The sequence below is a fragment of the Rhinopithecus bieti genome, unplaced genomic scaffold (genome assembly GCF_001698545.2).
Source record: "Rhinopithecus bieti isolate Rb0 unplaced genomic scaffold, ASM169854v2 scaffold_11933, whole genome shotgun sequence".
Classification (NCBI taxonomy): domain Eukaryota; kingdom Metazoa; phylum Chordata; class Mammalia; order Primates; family Cercopithecidae; genus Rhinopithecus; species Rhinopithecus bieti.
The window spans coordinates 1,807,475-1,826,391 of NW_016806995.1; the positions used below are offsets into that span (position 1 = coordinate 1,807,475).

General features: G+C 41.3%; 1 protein-coding gene across 2 annotated transcripts in view; it reads left to right on the forward strand.

The window, feature by feature from the left end:
- Positions 1-18,917, forward strand: part of CORO1C (coronin 1C) — a 90,050-nt gene that overhangs the window by 23,258 nt on the left and 47,875 nt on the right. For both annotated transcript variants that reach the window (XM_017879736.1, XM_017879737.1), the window contains exon 2: positions 7,269-7,468. In XM_017879736.1, coding sequence (XP_017735225.1) covers positions 7,274-7,468 — 195 coding nt within the window. In that variant the 5' untranslated portion in view covers positions 7,269-7,273. The remainder of the gene's footprint in view (positions 1-7,268; positions 7,469-18,917) is intronic.

Genomic DNA, 18,917 nt, shown 5'->3' on the forward strand with positions numbered 1-18,917 from the left:
GAGATCACACCACTCACTCCAGCCTGGGTGACAAAGCGAGACTCCATCTCAAAAAATAAATAAATAAATAAATAAATAAATAAATAAATAAATACTTTTTTTTTTTTTTTTTTAAAGAAGAAGAAATGTTATACTCTTACGAGTTAGCTATCCCTTGGTATTACCCTGTTTCCCTCCTACACAGCTCTAAGCAACCATGAATCTACTTTCTGTCTCTCTAGATTTGCCTATTTTGGACTTTCATATAAATTAGTATGTAGATTTTTATGACTGGTTTCGTTCGTTTATAATGTTTTTAAGATTCATCCAAGTCGTAGCATGTATTAGTACTTCATTCCTTTTTATTGCTGAATAATATTCTGTTGTACAGGTAATATCACATTTTGTTTATCCATTGGATACAATGGATAGTCTGTATTTGGGTTGCTTCTACCCTTTGGCTATTGTAAATAATGCTGCTATGAAGACTCATGTACAAGTATTTGACTACGTTTTCAGTTCTTATGAGTGTATGCCTACGAGTGGAATGCTGGGTCTTACGGTATTTCTTTGTTTAATTGTTTGAGGAACTGCCAGACTTTCCCACATCAGCTGCAACATTTTGCATTTCCACTAGGAGTGTATGAGGATTCTGATATGTCTACATTCTCATCAACCCTTGTTATTCTCAGAATTTTTTATTTTAGCCATCCGGGTGGGTATGGAATAGTCTCTCATTGTGGTTTTGATTTTCACTTCTCCATTGATTAATGATGTCCAGCAACTTTTCATGTGTATTGGACATGTGTATGTCTTCTTTGGAAAATGTCTGTTCAAGTCCTTTGATTCATTTTTAAATTGGACTGTGTTTTTATTATTGAATTGTAGGAGTTCTTTATATATTCTAGATACAAGTGCCTTATCGGATATAAGGTTTGCAAAAGTTTTCTCCCATTCTGAGTTGTCTTCAATTTCTTGATAGTGTCCTTTGAGGCACAAAGGTTATAAATTTTGATGGAATCCAGGTTTTCTAATTTTTCTTTTGTTGCTTGTGCTTTTGGTGTCATGTCTTAGAATCCTTTGCCCAATCCACGGCCATGAAGATTTACTCCTGTGTTTTCTTCTCAGAGTTTTATAGTTTTAGCTCTTATATCTAGGTGTTTGATCTATTTTGAGTTAGCTATTTTACATATTGTTCCAGTACCATCTGTTGAGAAGAGTTTTTCCATTGAATTGTCTTGGCACTCTTGTTGAAAATCAGTTGACCAAAGATGTATGAGTTTACTTCTAGGCTTTAATTATTTTCCATTGATATAAATATCTATCCTTATTCCAGTACCACACTGTCTTGATTACTGTTGCTCTGTAGTGAGGTAGGTTTTGAAATCAGGAAATAGGAGTCTTCCTAACTTGTTCTCTTTTTTCCCTCCAAGGTTATTTGGGTATTTTTGGATCCCTTGCAATTCCTTCATCCATTTCTACAAATAATTCATCTGGGAGTCTGATAGGGATTGCATTAAATCTGTATCTTAGTTTGGGGAATCTTGCCATCTCAATGCTAAGTCTTCTGATTTTTGAACTTGGAATTTCTTTTCATTCAGTTGTGTCTTTCATTTCTTTCAACAGTGTTTTGAGTTTTCAGAGTACGGGTCTTTCACCTCCTTGATTAAGTTTATTTCTAAGTATTTTATTTCTAATCTATTGTGAGTGGAATTGTTTTCTTAATTTCATTTTTGGATTGTTTCTTCTGGGTTTGTAAAAATACAGCTAGGCATGGTAGCTCATGCCTGTAATCCCAGCACTTTGCGAGGCCAAGACTGGAAGATCACCTGTGGTCAGGAGTTCGAGATCAGCCTGACCAATATACTGAAACCCTGTCTCTACGAAAAATACAAAAATTAGTCGGGTGTGGTGTAGTCCCAGCTACTTGGGAGGCTGAGACAGGAGAATCGCTTGAACTCTGGAGGCGGAGGTTGCAGTGAGCCGAGATTGCACCACTGTGCTCCAGCCTGGGTGACAGAGCAAGACTCCATCTAAAAAAAAAAAAAAAAAAAAAGTTGATTTTTGTATATTAATCTTGTATCCTGCAACCTTACTGAACTTACTAGTTATTTTAGTGGATTCCTTAGGATTTTCTGTATATAAGATCATGTCTTCTGCACACAGAAATAGTTTTACTTTTTTCCAATCTGAATGTCTCTTATTCCTTTTTCTTGCCTGATTGCCTTGGCTAGAACCTGTACTACAATCCTGAATAGAAGTGGCAAGGGTGGACAAGCTCGTCTTACTCTTTATCTCAGGGAGAAGGCATCTTTCGCCACTGAATATTGAGTTAGCTGTGGTATTTTCATGGATGCCCATTATCAGGTTGAGGAAATTCCCTTCTATTCCTAGTTTCTTGAGTGTTTTGTCATGAAAGGGTATTTAATTTTGTCAAATGCTTTTTTTTTTTTTTTTTTGATTCAGAGTCTCACTCTGTTGCCCAGGCTGGAGTACAGTGGCACTGTCTCAGCTTACTGCAACCCCTATTTCCCGGGTTCAAGCAATTCTCCTGCTTCTGCCTCCTGAGTAGCTGGGATTACAGGTGCTCACCACCATACCTGGCTAATTTCTATATTTTTTAGTAGAGACAGGGTTTCACCATGTTGAACAAGCTGGTCTTGAACTCCTGACCTCAAGTGATCCCCCTGCCTCAGCCTCACAAAGTGTTGGGATTACAGGCATGAGCCTCTGTGCCCAGCCTCAAATGCTTTTTCTGTGTCTGAGATAATTGTGTGATTTTTTTTTCTTCTATTGATATAATGTGTTACATTAATTGATTTTCAGATGTTGACCCAACCTTGCATTCCTAGGATAAATCCCACTTGATTGTGGTGTATAATTCTAATTCTTTTTCTACGTTGCTTGATTTGGTTTGCTGGTATTGTTGAGGATTTTTTCCATCTGTATTCATAAGAGATATTGGTCTGTAATTTTCTTGAGATGTTTTTGTTTGGTTTTGGTAACAGGATAATACTGGCCTCATACAATTAGTTTGGAAGTGTTCCCTTCTCTATCTTTGGAAACAATTTGTGAGTAATTGGTATTTTTTAAATGTTTCATAGACTTTAGCAGTGAAGTCATCTGGGTCTGGGCTTTGTCTGCGGTTGGTTTATATTCTTTTTTTTTTTTTTGAGACAAGGTTTTGCTCTGTCACCCAGGCTGGAGTGCAGTGGCGTGATCTTGGCTCACTGCAACTTCCGCCTCCCAGGTTCAAGCAATTCTCATGCCTCAGCCTCCCTAGTAGCTGGGACTCCTGGCTAAGTTTTGTATTTTTAGTAGAGGCTGGGTTTCACCATGTTGCCCAGGCTGATCTCGAACTCCTGACCTCAAGTGATCTGCCTTCCTCAGCCTCCCAAAGTGCTGGGAGCCACCATGCCCGGCCTGCATTCTTATTATAGGTATCATTCCCTTCATTTTGTGGATGGGAAACTGAGGCTCAGAGAGGTTAAGTAATTTGCTAATATGTTGCAGAGCTCGGATTTGAATCCAGATTATCTTATGTCAGTTACTAGGATGACAGTAGTAGCTAGTATTTATTGAGTGATTAATTTTGTGTATTTAACCGTACAAGGTACTATTATAGCATAAGAATCTCTTGCCACCATCCCATCACCAATTGATCATTTAATGATCACTTCAACTTTATATGCATTGTACCCATTTTTGGATAGAGGAATTAACACTTAATGGAGATTTAGTGACTTGCTGTACTGTAGCATGGCCAGGAAGTAAGTAGTACAGCTGTGCTTCTCACTTTCAAGGCTGTCTGACTCTGGAGTTTGCTCTCTTAATTGCTATTCTCTATTGTGTGCCTGGAGGGCCTGAGACATTCTGTGCAAGAAAAGCGGCTATGCCACATGTACACAGCTGAGCCCAGATCAGATTTGACCTTGGAAGTGAATGGGCTCACACTGCCCTTCAAGCTCCGCTTAGAGATGCCTGACTTAGCACAGCACTGTGGAAGCACTGACTTTTCCTACTCTCTCCGCTCTATAGCTAACATTCTACTCTGTGATTGTAGCAAAAGAACTTTTATATCATTCTATCCACATGTATTTAGGACAAAAATAAGTATGCATAATATGGAAATAACTTTTTTTTTTTTTTGAGTTGGAATCTTTCTGTGTCGCCCAGGCTGGAGTGCAGTGGCGCCATCTCGGCTCACTATAGCCTCCGCCTACCAGGTTCAGGCAATTCTCCTCCCTCAGCCTCCTGAGTAGATGGGATTACAGGCGCCTGTTGCCACGCCCAGCTAATTTTTGTATTTTTAGTAGAGATGGGGTTTCACCATGTTGGCCACGATGGTCTTGATCTTCTGACCTCGTGATCCGCCCATCTCAGCTTCCCAAAGTGTTGGGATTACAGGTGTGAGCCACCGCGCCTGGTGGAAATCACTTTTTAAGGTAGTTTAGTATGTATGTCAGCCAGAAGATTTGTATAGTATCTTTCAGTGAAGACAAAGCATTTTAAATATTTATATTAATGTTCATATTTTTGTGAGGTTAGAGGGTATCTGGCCTATTTGAGTGAAGAGGAAAATTGTCTTTTCAAGTAAGAGGCCTTCCTCAAATATCCATTCACATTTAAAAGTGAGGTTCTAAAAGCTGATGTTATGCCTGTGTGGGTGGAGGGGCACATTGAATGGTGGACCTCACTGAGGGCGGTGATGTCTGATCTATTGTTGGGTGGGGCAGGTGATATCTTGGGAGCCAGGAGCAACAAGGGGTTGGAGGCCCCACTGTATAGAACCAGGCTGTCAGTGAGGCACCTGTTCACACCTGTGCTGGGTGTCATCCAGTCCAGGGCCTACAGTCAGGCCTCTCCTGGCTTCTGCTGGGGAGAGGGCAGGCCAGTTCCCTGGTTGTGCAGCCCTGAATGGAGCGGATCTGGGTGTCCAGCTGCTCCTAATTCAGGCTTTCAGTCATTTTCTCTGCAGCCCCTCTCCCACATCCCTGTCTTTGGAGACACAATTTCTCCTTAGAGTGTTCTGGGGATTCACAGTGGGCCTTGATGTCCTTTTTGTGAGCTCCTCCTGAGACTCAGCTGAATAGAGGACACTCACACTTCTGTCAGTTACATGTGCATGACAGCTTTCCATCTCGGAAAGTTTGTTGTCACATTTGCTCTCTTGTAGGCTCTTTTCCAGTCCTCTTGTCCTTTCAAGTTTTTCCCTGCTTTCATTTTATTAGGATTTTAGGAAGGAGATAAGTGCTGTTTGTGTTCCTTTTGTAAATTACTTCTTCATATCCTTTGCCTAATTTTCTGTTGGGTTTTAATTGTATGAATTTGTAAGAACGTTTTATTTATGAAGGATGTTAACTATGGCATGGTGCAATCCTTTTTTCTTCTACATTAACTTAACTTTTGAAATACTTGCTTGAAGATGCTTGTGGGGATTGCAGCTTCTATAACTTGTGCAGATGGTTGCAGATGGTTGTGTGGGGAAGTGGATCCCGAGACCAGTTGGCTGTACGTTGGCTTTTGTATAGATGTGCTTTCCTTTTGCTTTTCACCACCTTACGGAAGCTGTCTTATCTCACGCTTAAGAAGTATTCATACTGATTCCAAAATGAAGGACCCTGGCCACATATCATTTGCCATCTCCTCTACAAAAGACTCAAAATATATGGCCCTGGTAGTCAACTGAGAAAGTCAGGCAATAACAGCTGGGCTGAGGAACGTGGATGCTTAATTGCCTGCCAAGGGTCTGTTACTTCAGCCCAGCTACATGCCCCCAGCATTGGAGAGAGGCCACTTTCACACATGCCTTGGAAGGGTAAGAGACTCTGGCAAAAATAAATTCGTCTCTGCATTTAGCAGTGGGCTCAGGGCCATGAGGAAGGGAATTAGAGGAAAAGAATTAGCAACAGCCCACCATGTGTCCCGTCTGGCATGAATGGACAGGTGTTAGCTCTCCTCTGTATATGAGGATCTGATTTTCAGCTGAGTTGTCGATGTTGAAGCATGTTCCATTTCCACTTAGATTTTTATCCAGGATCCTTCTATCTAACCAACATGAACAGAATGTCCTACAGTAGCACATAGGAAAATTACATTGGGTGCAGTCTAGGAAATCTTAATCAGGGAGGGCCTGGTGATCCAAAAGCACAAAGCTGTCAGTGTCTATCACACAATTTAGTGGAATTTGGAGTCTGAAATGACACATAAGGCAGCCTAGGAACGTAGCTCTGTATCACCTCCCCTCCCCTTCAGAGTCCCTGGTTTGCTAGGGAAGTGGCTGTGGTGGATGATCAGCTCAGTGAAAAGCCAGCCTGGTTTTGTTTCCCCTCCACAATAGCTCCTGCATTTTTCCTTTCCTCGGTCCCAACTGTTAACTACTGTATCACTCCAGGCCTTCCTCAAGTCTGGTTTACTGTCAAATAGCTTCCTAGCCCAGTACCTGGCTTTGAGCTTATTCCTGTCTGAGCCGTCCAGTGTGCTTCTGCCACATTTACTGTCACCCTAAACATCACTTTGATCACATTGCTTTCCATTTAAATACTTTTGCTCTGCTTTCCCAGACCTGGCTCTTACCTGTTAGGCTGCTTTAGGCTGACTTTTCCTGTTTCTCACTGTGTACCACTTAGCACTAGGCGGTTTGGTGTAGTGAGTTGCTCTGATTATTACGTCTGTGTTAAAAGGAGATTAGAAGGCTTTTGAAGTCAAGGGTGATGGCTGTGTCTTTGAATTCCTCCCATAGTTATTCTTGTTGAAACACTCTGGGGAATAGACATAATTCTCAGACAGCAGAGTGTTGATGTGTAGGGAAAATGTTTACAATCTGAAAAATTACCTTGGCAGGCTGAGGACAAAGCCACAAAATTGTAACTTGTTTTTCTGCTTTCTTCAGCCTCACCTCTACAGCGAATTTCACTTTGGAGTTTTCTTATCTATAAAAGGGGAAGGGTTGAAGTGCGTTATTTGTCAGCTCCCACCCAACCCTGAAAGGCTAATTGTCTTTAATTCTTTCCCTTAATCTTTCTATTGAAATTAAAACTGATGAGCTGTTTCTGGATCTTGAATTAGGAATTTTTCATTTCTTTGTAATTCTTTCCCTGACGCATTTTGCAGTTGTCTCCGGATATGTACTGCTAAAAGAAATTTGGATTGCAATTTGGCTACTTTTTAGGAGAGCAGACAAAATGCCATACCATTCTGTTTTTCCTACTTGGAATATTTCATTTGTAAAAGTAAAGCTTTTCAGTTTGGTGCACAATTCTAACATAATTCTCACTCTTTCTTTGCAGACACGATGAGGCGAGTGGTACGACAGAGCAAGTTTCGGCATGTATTTGGGCAAGCGGTGAAAAATGACCAGTGCTATGATGACATCCGGGTTTCTCGTGTGACCTGGGATAGTTCCTTTTGTGCTGTCAATCCCAGATTTGTTGCCATAATCATAGAGGCAAGTGGGGGAGGAGCGTTCCTTGTCCTCCCTCTGCACAAGGTAGGTAATTTGATCTTCCATTCTGGTAGACACCCTCTGATAGTCTCCATATTTTTTCCTTAATAGATTGACAGTTCACTAAGAATTGTATTTGTGAAACCATTAGACTCTGATGTAATTGAGGTTAAGTTCCACATGCCTTACTAACCACATCAGTTTTTCTCTAACAGAGAATCATTAAATAGAGTAGTGACCTCTGTTCTGGGGATGCCCTCTATGGATGAAAAAATTATTATAATGATGTTGTGAGCATGGGCAGGCATAGGAATTTTAAGATTTCATTCTTAATCATCTGCTTTTCACAAAATTTTCTTTTAGAGTGCAATTTTAAAACAGGCTTTTACTCCAAAGTAAAGTTTTAAAACAGTTACACATTTTTCAATGGGCAGAAATTTGTAAGATAATATTCTCTTTTTTGTGAAAGTCAATAAGGATGAGCCCTTTTTTCTTTTCATTTTTCTTTCTTTTTTTTTTTTTTTTTTGAGTAGGAGATAGAACAAGAACTCAAGAAAATGTCCTCAATACAGATTTCAATTCTGGACAATAATAAGTTTCAGCATAGGATTTAAACAGTGTTAACAAGTGGGAGAAATAAAGGATCTTTACTGAGAATGGTTCTATGTGTTCTTCAACTTCAGTGGGGTTCCAAGCCCTCCTCCTTCCTTTATCCTCCCAGAAAGCCTACTCCCAGGTGGGAGATTAGATAGGAATTTTGTGCACTTGCTGACTAATCATGAATGCGGCAGATCAAAATCTATAGTTACTTTATCAGCAAATCCCAGAATTGCAAATAATGAAGAAAAAAAGCTGTGAGGAGGGCACAGTTGTTTTCTGGTTAGCTTTTAGGAGGAAAGTGAGTTTGGTGAGTCCTGAGCTCCAATGATAAGGACTTGGTGCTGGTGAGGATGCAGATGTTGAGTCCTATGACAGCTGTTTCCACTCTGCTGAAAACAGCAGGGGAAGTGGATCCCTGCTGTGTCTGAGCCCCTTATATTCAGGGTGCATCTCATCACAATGGACCATGTGATTCTGAGAGTGGTTACAATAAAGTGAATTTCTGTCAAAGGGTTGTTTCCCATTGTGTGTTAATGTTTTTTCCTTGGGAAAGCTCTCATTGGGAAAATGTCCAATTCTCTTGGACTTTTGTTTCAGAGATGCTGGTGACTAACTTGTTTTATTATAACATCTAATTTTTACTTCAGTGGCCAGATAGATAACACAGTAGAACCATGTCCTAACCAAAGAAGGGAGATGGGTGCCTTTGGGGAACAAATTTGATATGTGTTTTCAAATGTACCTTCTTATTGGCGAAGATAAATCTTTTCATTAAGTTGAAAATTTATTTTCTCTTTGGATACTTTTATTTCCGTTCAAAAAATTGTTGTTCAGTGGCAAATAAGTATACTACACTGTTATAACTGTTCTTAATCTGGTTTTGGAGTGGGGATTTGAACTCAAGGCCAGTTGCATTTGGTCTCCACATTGTTTTAGCTTATTCCTTCCCCAAGAGCAAGGGACATTTGGAAACCTGACATTTTACTGGTAAGCTTTATGGCAGCCAACTGAGAAGATAGCCATAGCTTGTCAGTTAAGGTCAGACACTGGAGCACCACGGTCTGTTTTGGAGTTACGAGTTTTTATTTCCCCTTTTGTAGACTGAGGGATAAATGTAAGACATTTTTTTCCTTCAAAGAAATGGAACAACCCAATTAAGAAGCACAAAATAGACATAATGAATGGCTGATCTTCCTCTGAATTCAGACATTTCCTTTCAACTTTCACATCCACAAAGGTTCTGTGTCTTTGCTTTTACAAACCATGAGAAACTGAGTTTCACTTACCCATTTGAAGGAGACCTGTATGCAGGGCCCCAGCTAACTGATCTTATGATTTGGTTTTCCCTTGCATTCAATGACCTGCACTTCATGAATATGTTCTTGTATTTCGTTCTTTAACCAGCATTGCGGGAACTAGGATAGAATAAGTTGCTTTATAGATTGTCATGTTTAGATGAGGTTTTGCTTTTTAGAGGAGCCTCAAGGGTCTTTCCCAGGCTTTAATACTGTCTGTGTAGCTTTGCTCCTTAAATATTAGTTTGTTTTAGAGGAGGTGACATTGGTGTAAACTAAGCCCTGTGACAATTATTGGAAATAAGATCAATACTTGGGTTTCTGTAATTGATAGGTTCATGTGTACTGTGTGAGATTTTTGTGTATTATAGTGTGTGTGTTTAGCTCTTAGCGGCAGTGACATAGACGAAGGATCACAAATCTGGGAATTGATGAGCTGTGGAGTTCAGTCCTGGCTCAGTCACTGACTTGTAGTGGGACATGGATGGGTCTCTTTATCCTTCCGCTCCTCCGTTTCTCTCTCTATAACATAAGCAGCTGTGTATAAAAGTTACTTTCTGGCCAGACGCAGTGGCTCACGCCTGTAATCCCAGCACTTTGAGAGGCCAAGGTGGGTGGATCACCTGTGAGGTCAGGAGTTCGAGACCAGCCTGGGCAACATAGTCAAACCTCATCTCTACTAAAAATACAAAAATTAGCTGGGCATGGTGGTGCACACCTATAGTCCCAGCTACTCAGGAGGCTGAGGCAGGAGAATCACTTGAATCCGGGAGGCGGAGGTTGCAATGAGCTGAAATCGCACTACTGCACTCCAGCCTGGACAACAGAGCGAGACTCCATCTCAAAAAAAAAAAAAAAAAAAGTTATTTTCTGCCTTGGTAATTCTAGCTGATGTCAGAAATGCTTCTCACCTCCCATGATTCTCAGCTATGAAGTGATTTCCAATGCAGCTGGTGTGTACTCAAAATTCAGCAAACACATTTGTTCCATTTTTGTCCCCCTAATTCAATGTATAACTTTGGAAAGTAGATGCCTTTTTACTCCTCACTGCTTTTTCACTAAGGCAAAGCTGAGCCCAGCAAAGAGGAGTGGTCCTGTGGTCCCTCATGACAGTTGTGTGCCTGGGTAGTTCTCAGAAGGGTCTGCTGTGGCAGGGCTTGGCACGTGAGCCCTGGAGCGTCAGGTGACATTTGCCTTTCTTTTCTTCTGAGTTGCTGTTCCTACCTGAGATGCTGGCTGGTTACCAGGCATCAGTAGCTGGTAGAAAATAGAACCATCTTCCATGTTATCAGAAAACCTACATTTCTCTATGGGGCTGACTGCCTTCTTGATATCTACCTTATAGTTTTGGTATAGTCATGAATATTTGAATAATAGTTATACATTTTACAGCTGATATTTGATTGTTTATACAATATGAGTGAGTCTTAATATGTGATTAGTTGGTTTGATTGCCTATAAGCTGAGTACATGCTGTGTGCCAGCACCTGTGCCCTTCAGGAGCACTTATGTCTAAGAAAGCGTCCTAGCAGGTTGCTGGCACTGAGGTGTTTGTCTCCTCGTTAGAAGTACAGCCTCGAAGAAGAAATATGATGGGGACTCCAACTACATGGTGAACCCATTAATCCCTTTTCAGTACAGGGCTTTGTAATACTAGGGCTCTTTACCCTGGAAAAGAGACTCCTATAACTTTAGTGTCTTGGCAACTATGAAATAGTTCTATCGTGAGGTGTCGCTTTGGTTTAAAGGCAAAGAAAAACTAAATTCCCAGTTATAATATGAAGTTGTGTTTGAAATTAAGATAGAAATGATGTTTAGATGTGTGTTAGGCTCCAATACATGTTGATAGCAGCCTGGGATGATTTTAAATGTGAACCTTAAGAGGTGGGTATGGCTTTTAATAGTTATCTCATGGGCTTCTGAGAATGTTTTCCCTTTTTTGTTTCTGGTTATAGATAGGCAAGTTAGTTTTGGTGATGCATTTGGGACTCTGTACATAATAATATTGAATATGTACACATTGGAATTAAGGTGGATTATGACCCTTTCAGAAAGGCTCCCATTTGAAAACATGGTTTTCCATGAATTTCTTTTGAAAGCTATTTAGTGTCAGCAGTAAATAAGTCTTATTATTGCAACCTCATGAGGCTTGTGGTTAGATTCTGGGAGAATGTAAAATAAGTTAGATATGGTCTCTGTCTTCCAGGACTTAACATCTAAAGTGAAAAGAGTAATAGGGATAAATACATCAAAGCCCATGCATATACAAAGACACACACACATGCAGCAAGCAGCATGCTTAAGAATGAATGTATGCTTACTTTAAGCATATGGTTTATGAGGTTTTTTGTTAGGAAGGTTTTATTAGGGAAAGTGGGATTTTTGAAGAGGTTGCTGCTGGAGGAATATGGAAAGTCCTCAGTCCTGAGGTGGGGTGATTTAGATTAGCACACGTGATTCTCGCTCTCTTTTGTAATGCTTTCATCAAGCTGTGGCTTGCCACTCTGCCATGACTTTTCAAGGTGTGGCTTAGTGCATTTACTTATTCTTTAGTCCTTCAGAGGATGAATAATAGCAGTCTTGCTGAACACAAGTTGGCTTTGTGGTTTTGGCTATGAGGGATACTTTTTTTTCTTGCCACAACTGCACAAGCTGCCTTGTCTCAAGAGCACACAGGTTTTCAGCCCTCTGTGTAATCTACCACGTTGGCATGAATAAGCCTTTCCTTTGTGGAGTAGCCACACTCATGATGTAGATAGAACTGAGGCATTCCCTCCCTATTGTGAACCGTGGAGGCTCATACACACCAGTGTTTCTGGATAGATACACATACAACCCCTCACCTCCCCCCACCACACACACACACACACTTCATATCACAACAAGCCTGTAAATCCTGCCTTAAACAAGTAAGAGTGGGAGGAATCAGTATGAATTATATGCTCTAGATCTCTTGACATTCTCTTGGGTGGAGGATGCAAACTAGATGGCTCCTGTCTTCCTAAATTGCTTTCTTTCTCCCTTCCTTCCTTGAGTATTGTGAAGTACTGTGAAGCAACTTTGGTGAATCGGAGTGATAGCTGATTTCACCCTCACAATAACTGCCTGGGACAAGAGCACTGCTCTGGCCAGGGTAGGATGGGTATGGCCAGGTCTCTTAGTTTTTTGGGTCATGATCTCTTCCTCTCTCCCATGAGCTTCTTTGTTGAAGCTATGTGGTACTTGCTTATACACAACTGTGTTTCTCTCATTTATTTTAGGAGCTGTGTGGGAATATTTGGGATCTTGCTTTATTTATGTCTGTGAACCGTTTTTCAACTCATGTTGCAGTTTTTCATCTAGGGTTTTATGAAAGAATTTAGCTCTACAGAAAATCATTCGAATGTGACTGTTTTTTTTAGTTCTCCCAAGGATGATACATAGCCAGTCTTCTAGATGCATAGGATGGAAAAGAGCTCATTGCCTATAATAGCATATATTAGGGCATTAGGACTTTAATGTCTTATAGAACCTAGGTTGATGAGGGCTGCTTCAGAATGTTTCTGTCATGTTTGTTGAGGAAGAGATCTTGATTCATTTCAGTCAGTATTCCACTAATGATGCTACTTGGTGGTCTCTTCTTACTGTTCAATATCCAGCTCAGATGTTGCCTTTGATTATTTACTGAAACAGAGGAACTCATCCATTGGGTTCTCTTAGTTGCTTCTTCATACCACTGGTACCACAGGCTGCGTTATCACATTATTAAAATTATTATTCACTTAACAGATGGAGGAAGTGGTTAGAATTATTTGCTCTTGATCTCTTGACTCACTTGGATAGAGGATGCAAACTGGGTGGCTATGTATATGGTAGGCTTTTGTGCAGGCTCTCCAAAAACTTTCCTTACTATATTGTGGTAGGTGGCCTCCCACATTGAATAGGGCTGGCCTGTGTAACCACAGGGTATGGTGGAATTGATGGAGTGTGAATTCTGAGACTAGGTCATAAAAGCTCACTGGCTTCTGCTTTGTCTCTTTTGGAGCTGCCATGTTGTGAGGATACTCCAGCAGCTCTGTGGCAAGGTCCATAGGACCTCCTGACGACTGCCAGCACCAACTTAACCAACCAAGCGATGAGCCATCTTGAAAGTAGATCCTGCAGCCCTAGTCAAGCCATCAGTTGACTGCAGCCCTGGGTTGACACTATCTCATGAAAAACCCAGGGCCAGAGCCACCCACATAAGCTGTTTTTGAATTCCTGATCCTCAGCAACTCTGTAATAAATGTTTGTCTTAATCAGCTGAATTTTAGGATAACTTATTAATCAGCATTTGATAACTAATACATATATTCTTAGACTGTATTACTTGACTCATAATGTTAGTTCCCACAATTCATATATGAGTAATTCACAATGACCTAAAAGGCTTTCTGGTAGTTTTGAACACTGTATTTCCACCTAGCCTTTAAAACAAAAATCTACATAGAAATATAATATCTATATAGATATAAACATTCTTAAGTCCTAAGTGAATAATTGAGGGATTCCTTGCAGTAGCAAGAGAAAGTTATGTTATGTGGCAAGATTTTGTTATCCTGTATTCCATGATACCTTCATATAACCTAAACAATGTGTTATAAGATCATAGTCATTATCTCGTACTTAACTTCAATTGTGTTATTAGTTTTCAGGAAAGAATGTGCAATGTTAACATGGATGGGACTAAAAGTGATGTTTTATTTTCTTCTTTATAATTACCTGCACTTAAAAATATTTTTTTTACAATGAACTTATTACATATTGAGATTTTGAAAAATATTATCAGTAATATTACCAGAGCACATATAAAGAGCTAACTATTGCTTAAATGTTTGTGAAATTTCACACAGTACTTTAGAAAAATCATGTTCGTTCATTCACATACTCATTCCTTAGTGCCTGCATGTGCAGGGACCTGTGGTGGGTTCTTGCTTTTTTTTTTTTTAATTGAGACAGAGTCTTGCTCTGTTTCCCAGGCTGGAGTGCAGTGGTGCGATCTCTACTCACTGCAACCTCTACCTCCCAGGTTCAAGCAGTTCTCCTGCCTTAGCCTCATGAGTAGCTGGGACTATGGGTGCGTACCATCACGCCTGGCTAATTTTTATATTTTTAGTAGAGACAGAGTTTCATTGTGTTGGCCAGGCTGGTCTCGAACTCCTGATCTCAAGTGATCCTCTTGCCTTGCCCTCCAAAAGTGGGATTACAGGCGTGAGTCACCACGCCCAGCCAGGCTTTTAAGAAGCTTCAACAACTATGCTTGATCTCTCCAGGGGGGTGCTTTGTGCATGAAGTGCTTTAGCACTGGAGTGTGAGAGATCAGTTTCACCCTAGGCTTAGGAGGTAAGGAAGACATCACAGAGAAGGTTCAGTTTGAATTCAGGTTTTTTTTTGTTTTTTTTTTTCTCTGTGTAGGAGCTAAAGATGAAACAGAAGAGAAGCCAACCCAGCTTTTAAACTGTTAAGTTAGTAGAGGGGCTCTGTCCCCAGGAGGGCAAAGAAGTAGGTGGTCAGCACATTCCTCCTTCAGACTCCAGGATCTCTAGTTTAGGTGGATTTTTATAGTATTGCGGAAATAGAATATTTGATTGGAAGGGAAGCAAATCATTTATGCATAATGTGAACTAACATTATGAGTCAAAAGAAGCTGAAGGATAGCTTTTTGGTAGAAAATCCTACGTTTCGTGACCCTTTCTTTCATTTTCAGTGTGAATTTGGCAAAATTGGTATTTTCCTTGATTGTTATGGGGAAAAGAATTAGAATAAGCACTGTTTTATATTTTAGGATCTTTGTTATAACTAGATCAGCATGGCATCTTTCCTTTGTATCATCTTTAGGAAAAAGCAGTGACTTCTGTCACCTTCATAGAAATGAGACTGCAGAATGTCAGCAGATTGTACGTGGATTGTCCTCTTCATGAACAGTGTCTCCATTTGGAACTCAGATTGAGTGGTTGTCTAAGACCGTGAGGTTGTTTGTGGATTAGAACTTAGGTTGCTGTATCCTTATTTGATTTGTACATGTATATTTTTCTTACTTTTTTTTTCTGAGTATGAACAATTTTTTTTTTTGGGTATAGAATCTGTGATCTAGCCGGGCGCAGTGGCTTACTCCTGTAATCCCAGCGCTTTGGGAGACCGAGGCAGGTGGATTACCTGAGGTCAGGAGTTCGAGACCAGCCTGGCCAACATGGTGAAACCCCGTCTCTACTAAAATACAAAATTAGCTAGGCATGGTGGCACATGCCTGTTATCGCAGCTACTCGGGAGGCTGAGACAGGAGAATGGCTTAAACACAGGACGCAGAGGTTGCAGTGAGCCGAGATCGTGCCATTGCATTCCAGCCTGGGCGATAGAGCAAGACTCTGTCTAAACAAAAAAAAAAAAAAAAAAAAAAACGACAACAACTGTAGTCTAATGGACACTGAATCCTTTGCATTCTTTCTCTGGGATTAGAGAGTTTAGTAACAAAAACACTAACTTATCAGGCCTTTCATTCTGTCAGCTCAGAGAATTGTCTTAGGTTTGGAAAGTACTTGGTCTATACCATGCCTTGTGAGGACACAGTGGCAGTGATGAAATTGCAGCAGTTCACATTTGTTGCGGGCTTCCTTTAAGTGCCAGGCGCCATGCTGATAAGTGCCTTCTTTCATGGGCTACTTGAGAGGGAATGGCAGTCTCCTGACGGTGCTTTTCTGTGTGATCCGCAGTCTCTGCCAGCACCTGCTGGATTTGCATTGGCTGCATGTCCGCCTTACTGTGCATTGCTGACAGGCAATTTCCATTTCTACACATTGCGGTACTCTGTTTTAGACAACAGTGGCAGTGCCAGTAGCCCTTTGTACAGATGTGGACGTTTGGCACTTGGTAGCTTTGGTGTTAGGGGCAGAGGATTTTGTTCAGAGCCGGCCAGTGTCCTGACATGTCATGGGATGCCCATTCACTGCCTCCTGAAATAGATTCTGTCTGATGCCTGGAGCACCTTCAACTGCCAAGTGTATGGGCCATGAAAAGCTGGGGGACAGGACTGGGAGGGATAGTGGATGCAGGGGGAGGGCACCAGGTGCAGAACAATGACTTCCAAATTATGTCACGAGCTGCCAGCCACACGAGCGCGGCCTGGCCTCATTACCACATGAAGTGCCACAGAAGGGCCTTTTCATTTTCTCCTAGTGACTGTGTTTTCCACAGTCTTGCTGGGAGGGGTGGGGTGGGCACCCTGCTCACCCCCAGTTAACAATGGAGCACAAAGTCCTGGCAGAACGAACTTCCCAATGTACCCCGGGGCTATTTTTGATGACAGTGAGTGGCTGTGACTCACTGTAAGTGTGTGCCCTGGCAGATGATGGTTTCCACCCCACCCCCTCCCCTGGAGATGAGCAGGCAGCCTTTGTGCGTTTCCTTGGCCAGCTTCTCCTGCTGCTGCAGTTCACTGATATGTCCACAGCAGCCGGCCCGCAGGCCTGACAGGGCTCTGACAGTGGTTTTTACCATATATGGCCATCAGAGCGCTGTGGCTGTCAGCCGGCCAGGATAATTTCCTTCCTTTGCTTTGATTGGCTGCACGGGTGGCTCAGAGAATGGTGGGATCTGAGAGTGTGTGGTGAAGAGAAGCCACTGAGTCAAGTGCAAAGAACGTTTAACTCTTTCCTGGGTTTGTGGAGTGCGCCTTCTGTGCTAAGCAGGCCGGCAATTGCTGCCAGCCGAAGCCCTCACTGTGTAAACATGGTAACCCCAGTCTGGGAAAGCTGCTATATCTCCAGTAAAGAAAGGTATCTGAATACACATTACTCTGAAATAAACTCAAGGTGTCATGAACACATTTCTGCAGTCACGGTTTTGCCTAGAAGCCACCTTACAACCACATGTAGCAAATCATCTGCTCCTGCTAAGTTGAGCACCTTTGCCAGTTAGGGATGGGACCTGAGTTGAGTCCAGGGAAGACTGAGTTGAGAGGGCGTGTCATGGAAAACATGTCTGCTTTCTTGGAGGAACGGTGACTTGGGTTTCATTTCTGGCTGACTGAATTGAGTCTAGACTACAGTCCTCTTGCTTTTGTGAACTGACTGAATCATGGAGCCCAAGACATTAGCCTCCCACCCCCCAAAAAAGGTTGTAATATTTTTCTATTTTTCATCTCCAAGGAGGGTGGATTTTCATTCTGAGGCCTGTGGATTAAACCAGTGCAGAGCTGCAACGGGAAGGGTTAGCCCTGGAGCTCTTCAGCATTCACAGAGCGTTTCAGTAGATCAGTCTCCAGTGTCATTTGCTTACTATGAGGGCTTAGACAACCAGTTTCTCTATTTTCTGATTTGATATTGAATGCTTAATTTCCCATATTGCATTTACATCTATAGTTCTTTTGCTTTCCAGCTCAATTTTACTTTAACTAGATTCTGCCTCATCTTGGGTTCCAAGTTTTTATTTGTTCTTAGCCCAGGAAGCATCATATGGAATTACTTGTGTGCAGTAATGAGCAGAAAGTATTAGGTTTTCACTTTATAAATTCTTTAAGTCAGGAAGTTAGGAAATACAGCTACTCTGGTTGCTATCGCATATTTGGGCAAGGTGGAGTAAGGAAATGTTAACTTTTCCATGTTTTTGCTTTCTGATAATAAAATGTTTGTAGTTTTACAATAACTTCCCTTAGGTTCTTAATTGATTTTAAAATACGGTCTATTCAGTGTTAAACCTAGTTTTTAGAGAGGATCTGTGTTGCTAAAATTATTTGTTTGGCATTTTCACTTCTGTCCAAAAAGACTGCTGTTTTTCACTCACAGGCAGGTGAAGTCCCTACAGGCCCATCCTCCCTCTCCCCAGCAGCTTTTGTTTCTAGCTTACCTTACCTTACAGGGTAACTCAATCTGAAGGGTTTATTTCAGAGCACCTCCTTTTACCTCAGGATTGGTGTTTCTGGTTCCCTTAAAGTAAAGCCTCTTCAGAATGTTTTGTTCCTGGGCCATGAGCTGTCACTCTCAGGGACCAGCCTGTGCGTAAGTCATATATTGTGTGCGCCCATCTTTTTGGTCTGCTGCTGAGTCTCTGTTTTATTTCCATGTGGCTGTCCCCTTGTCCCATGACCACAATCACTCTAGCTCCTCCCCGTGGAGCAGCAGGGGCTTAAGAGATTCCAACAAAACATGTATCCACATAAATAATATTGTCATAAGAAAAAGGAAGTTGAAAAAAATGGAAAACCCACTTCAATAGATATCCTTTTGACTCCTTTGAACTCTGCACAGTGTGAATGGAGCCCTTATGCTTGGGCTGAACACTTTTCCTCTACTTCTGAGCACATGTGTGACTTAAGATTCTCCTTGCTGAGTTGAAGAATTCTCAGTATGTATCACCCAAAGCCTAAAATAAGTTATGATTGAAATTTGGGCACATAAAGTGATTTTGATACTCATTTTTTCCTAAAATGAAAACTTAGATGAATATTAGGTAGGGGTTTGAACAATGTGGAAATCTTTAACTGTTCCTTGAGTCAGGTCATGTACAGTATCTTTGCTTGCCTTCCCCAGGATGGGGTGGGGGCTCTCAGGCCCTTATATCTTCGGGTGTTATAACCAGTCTGGATA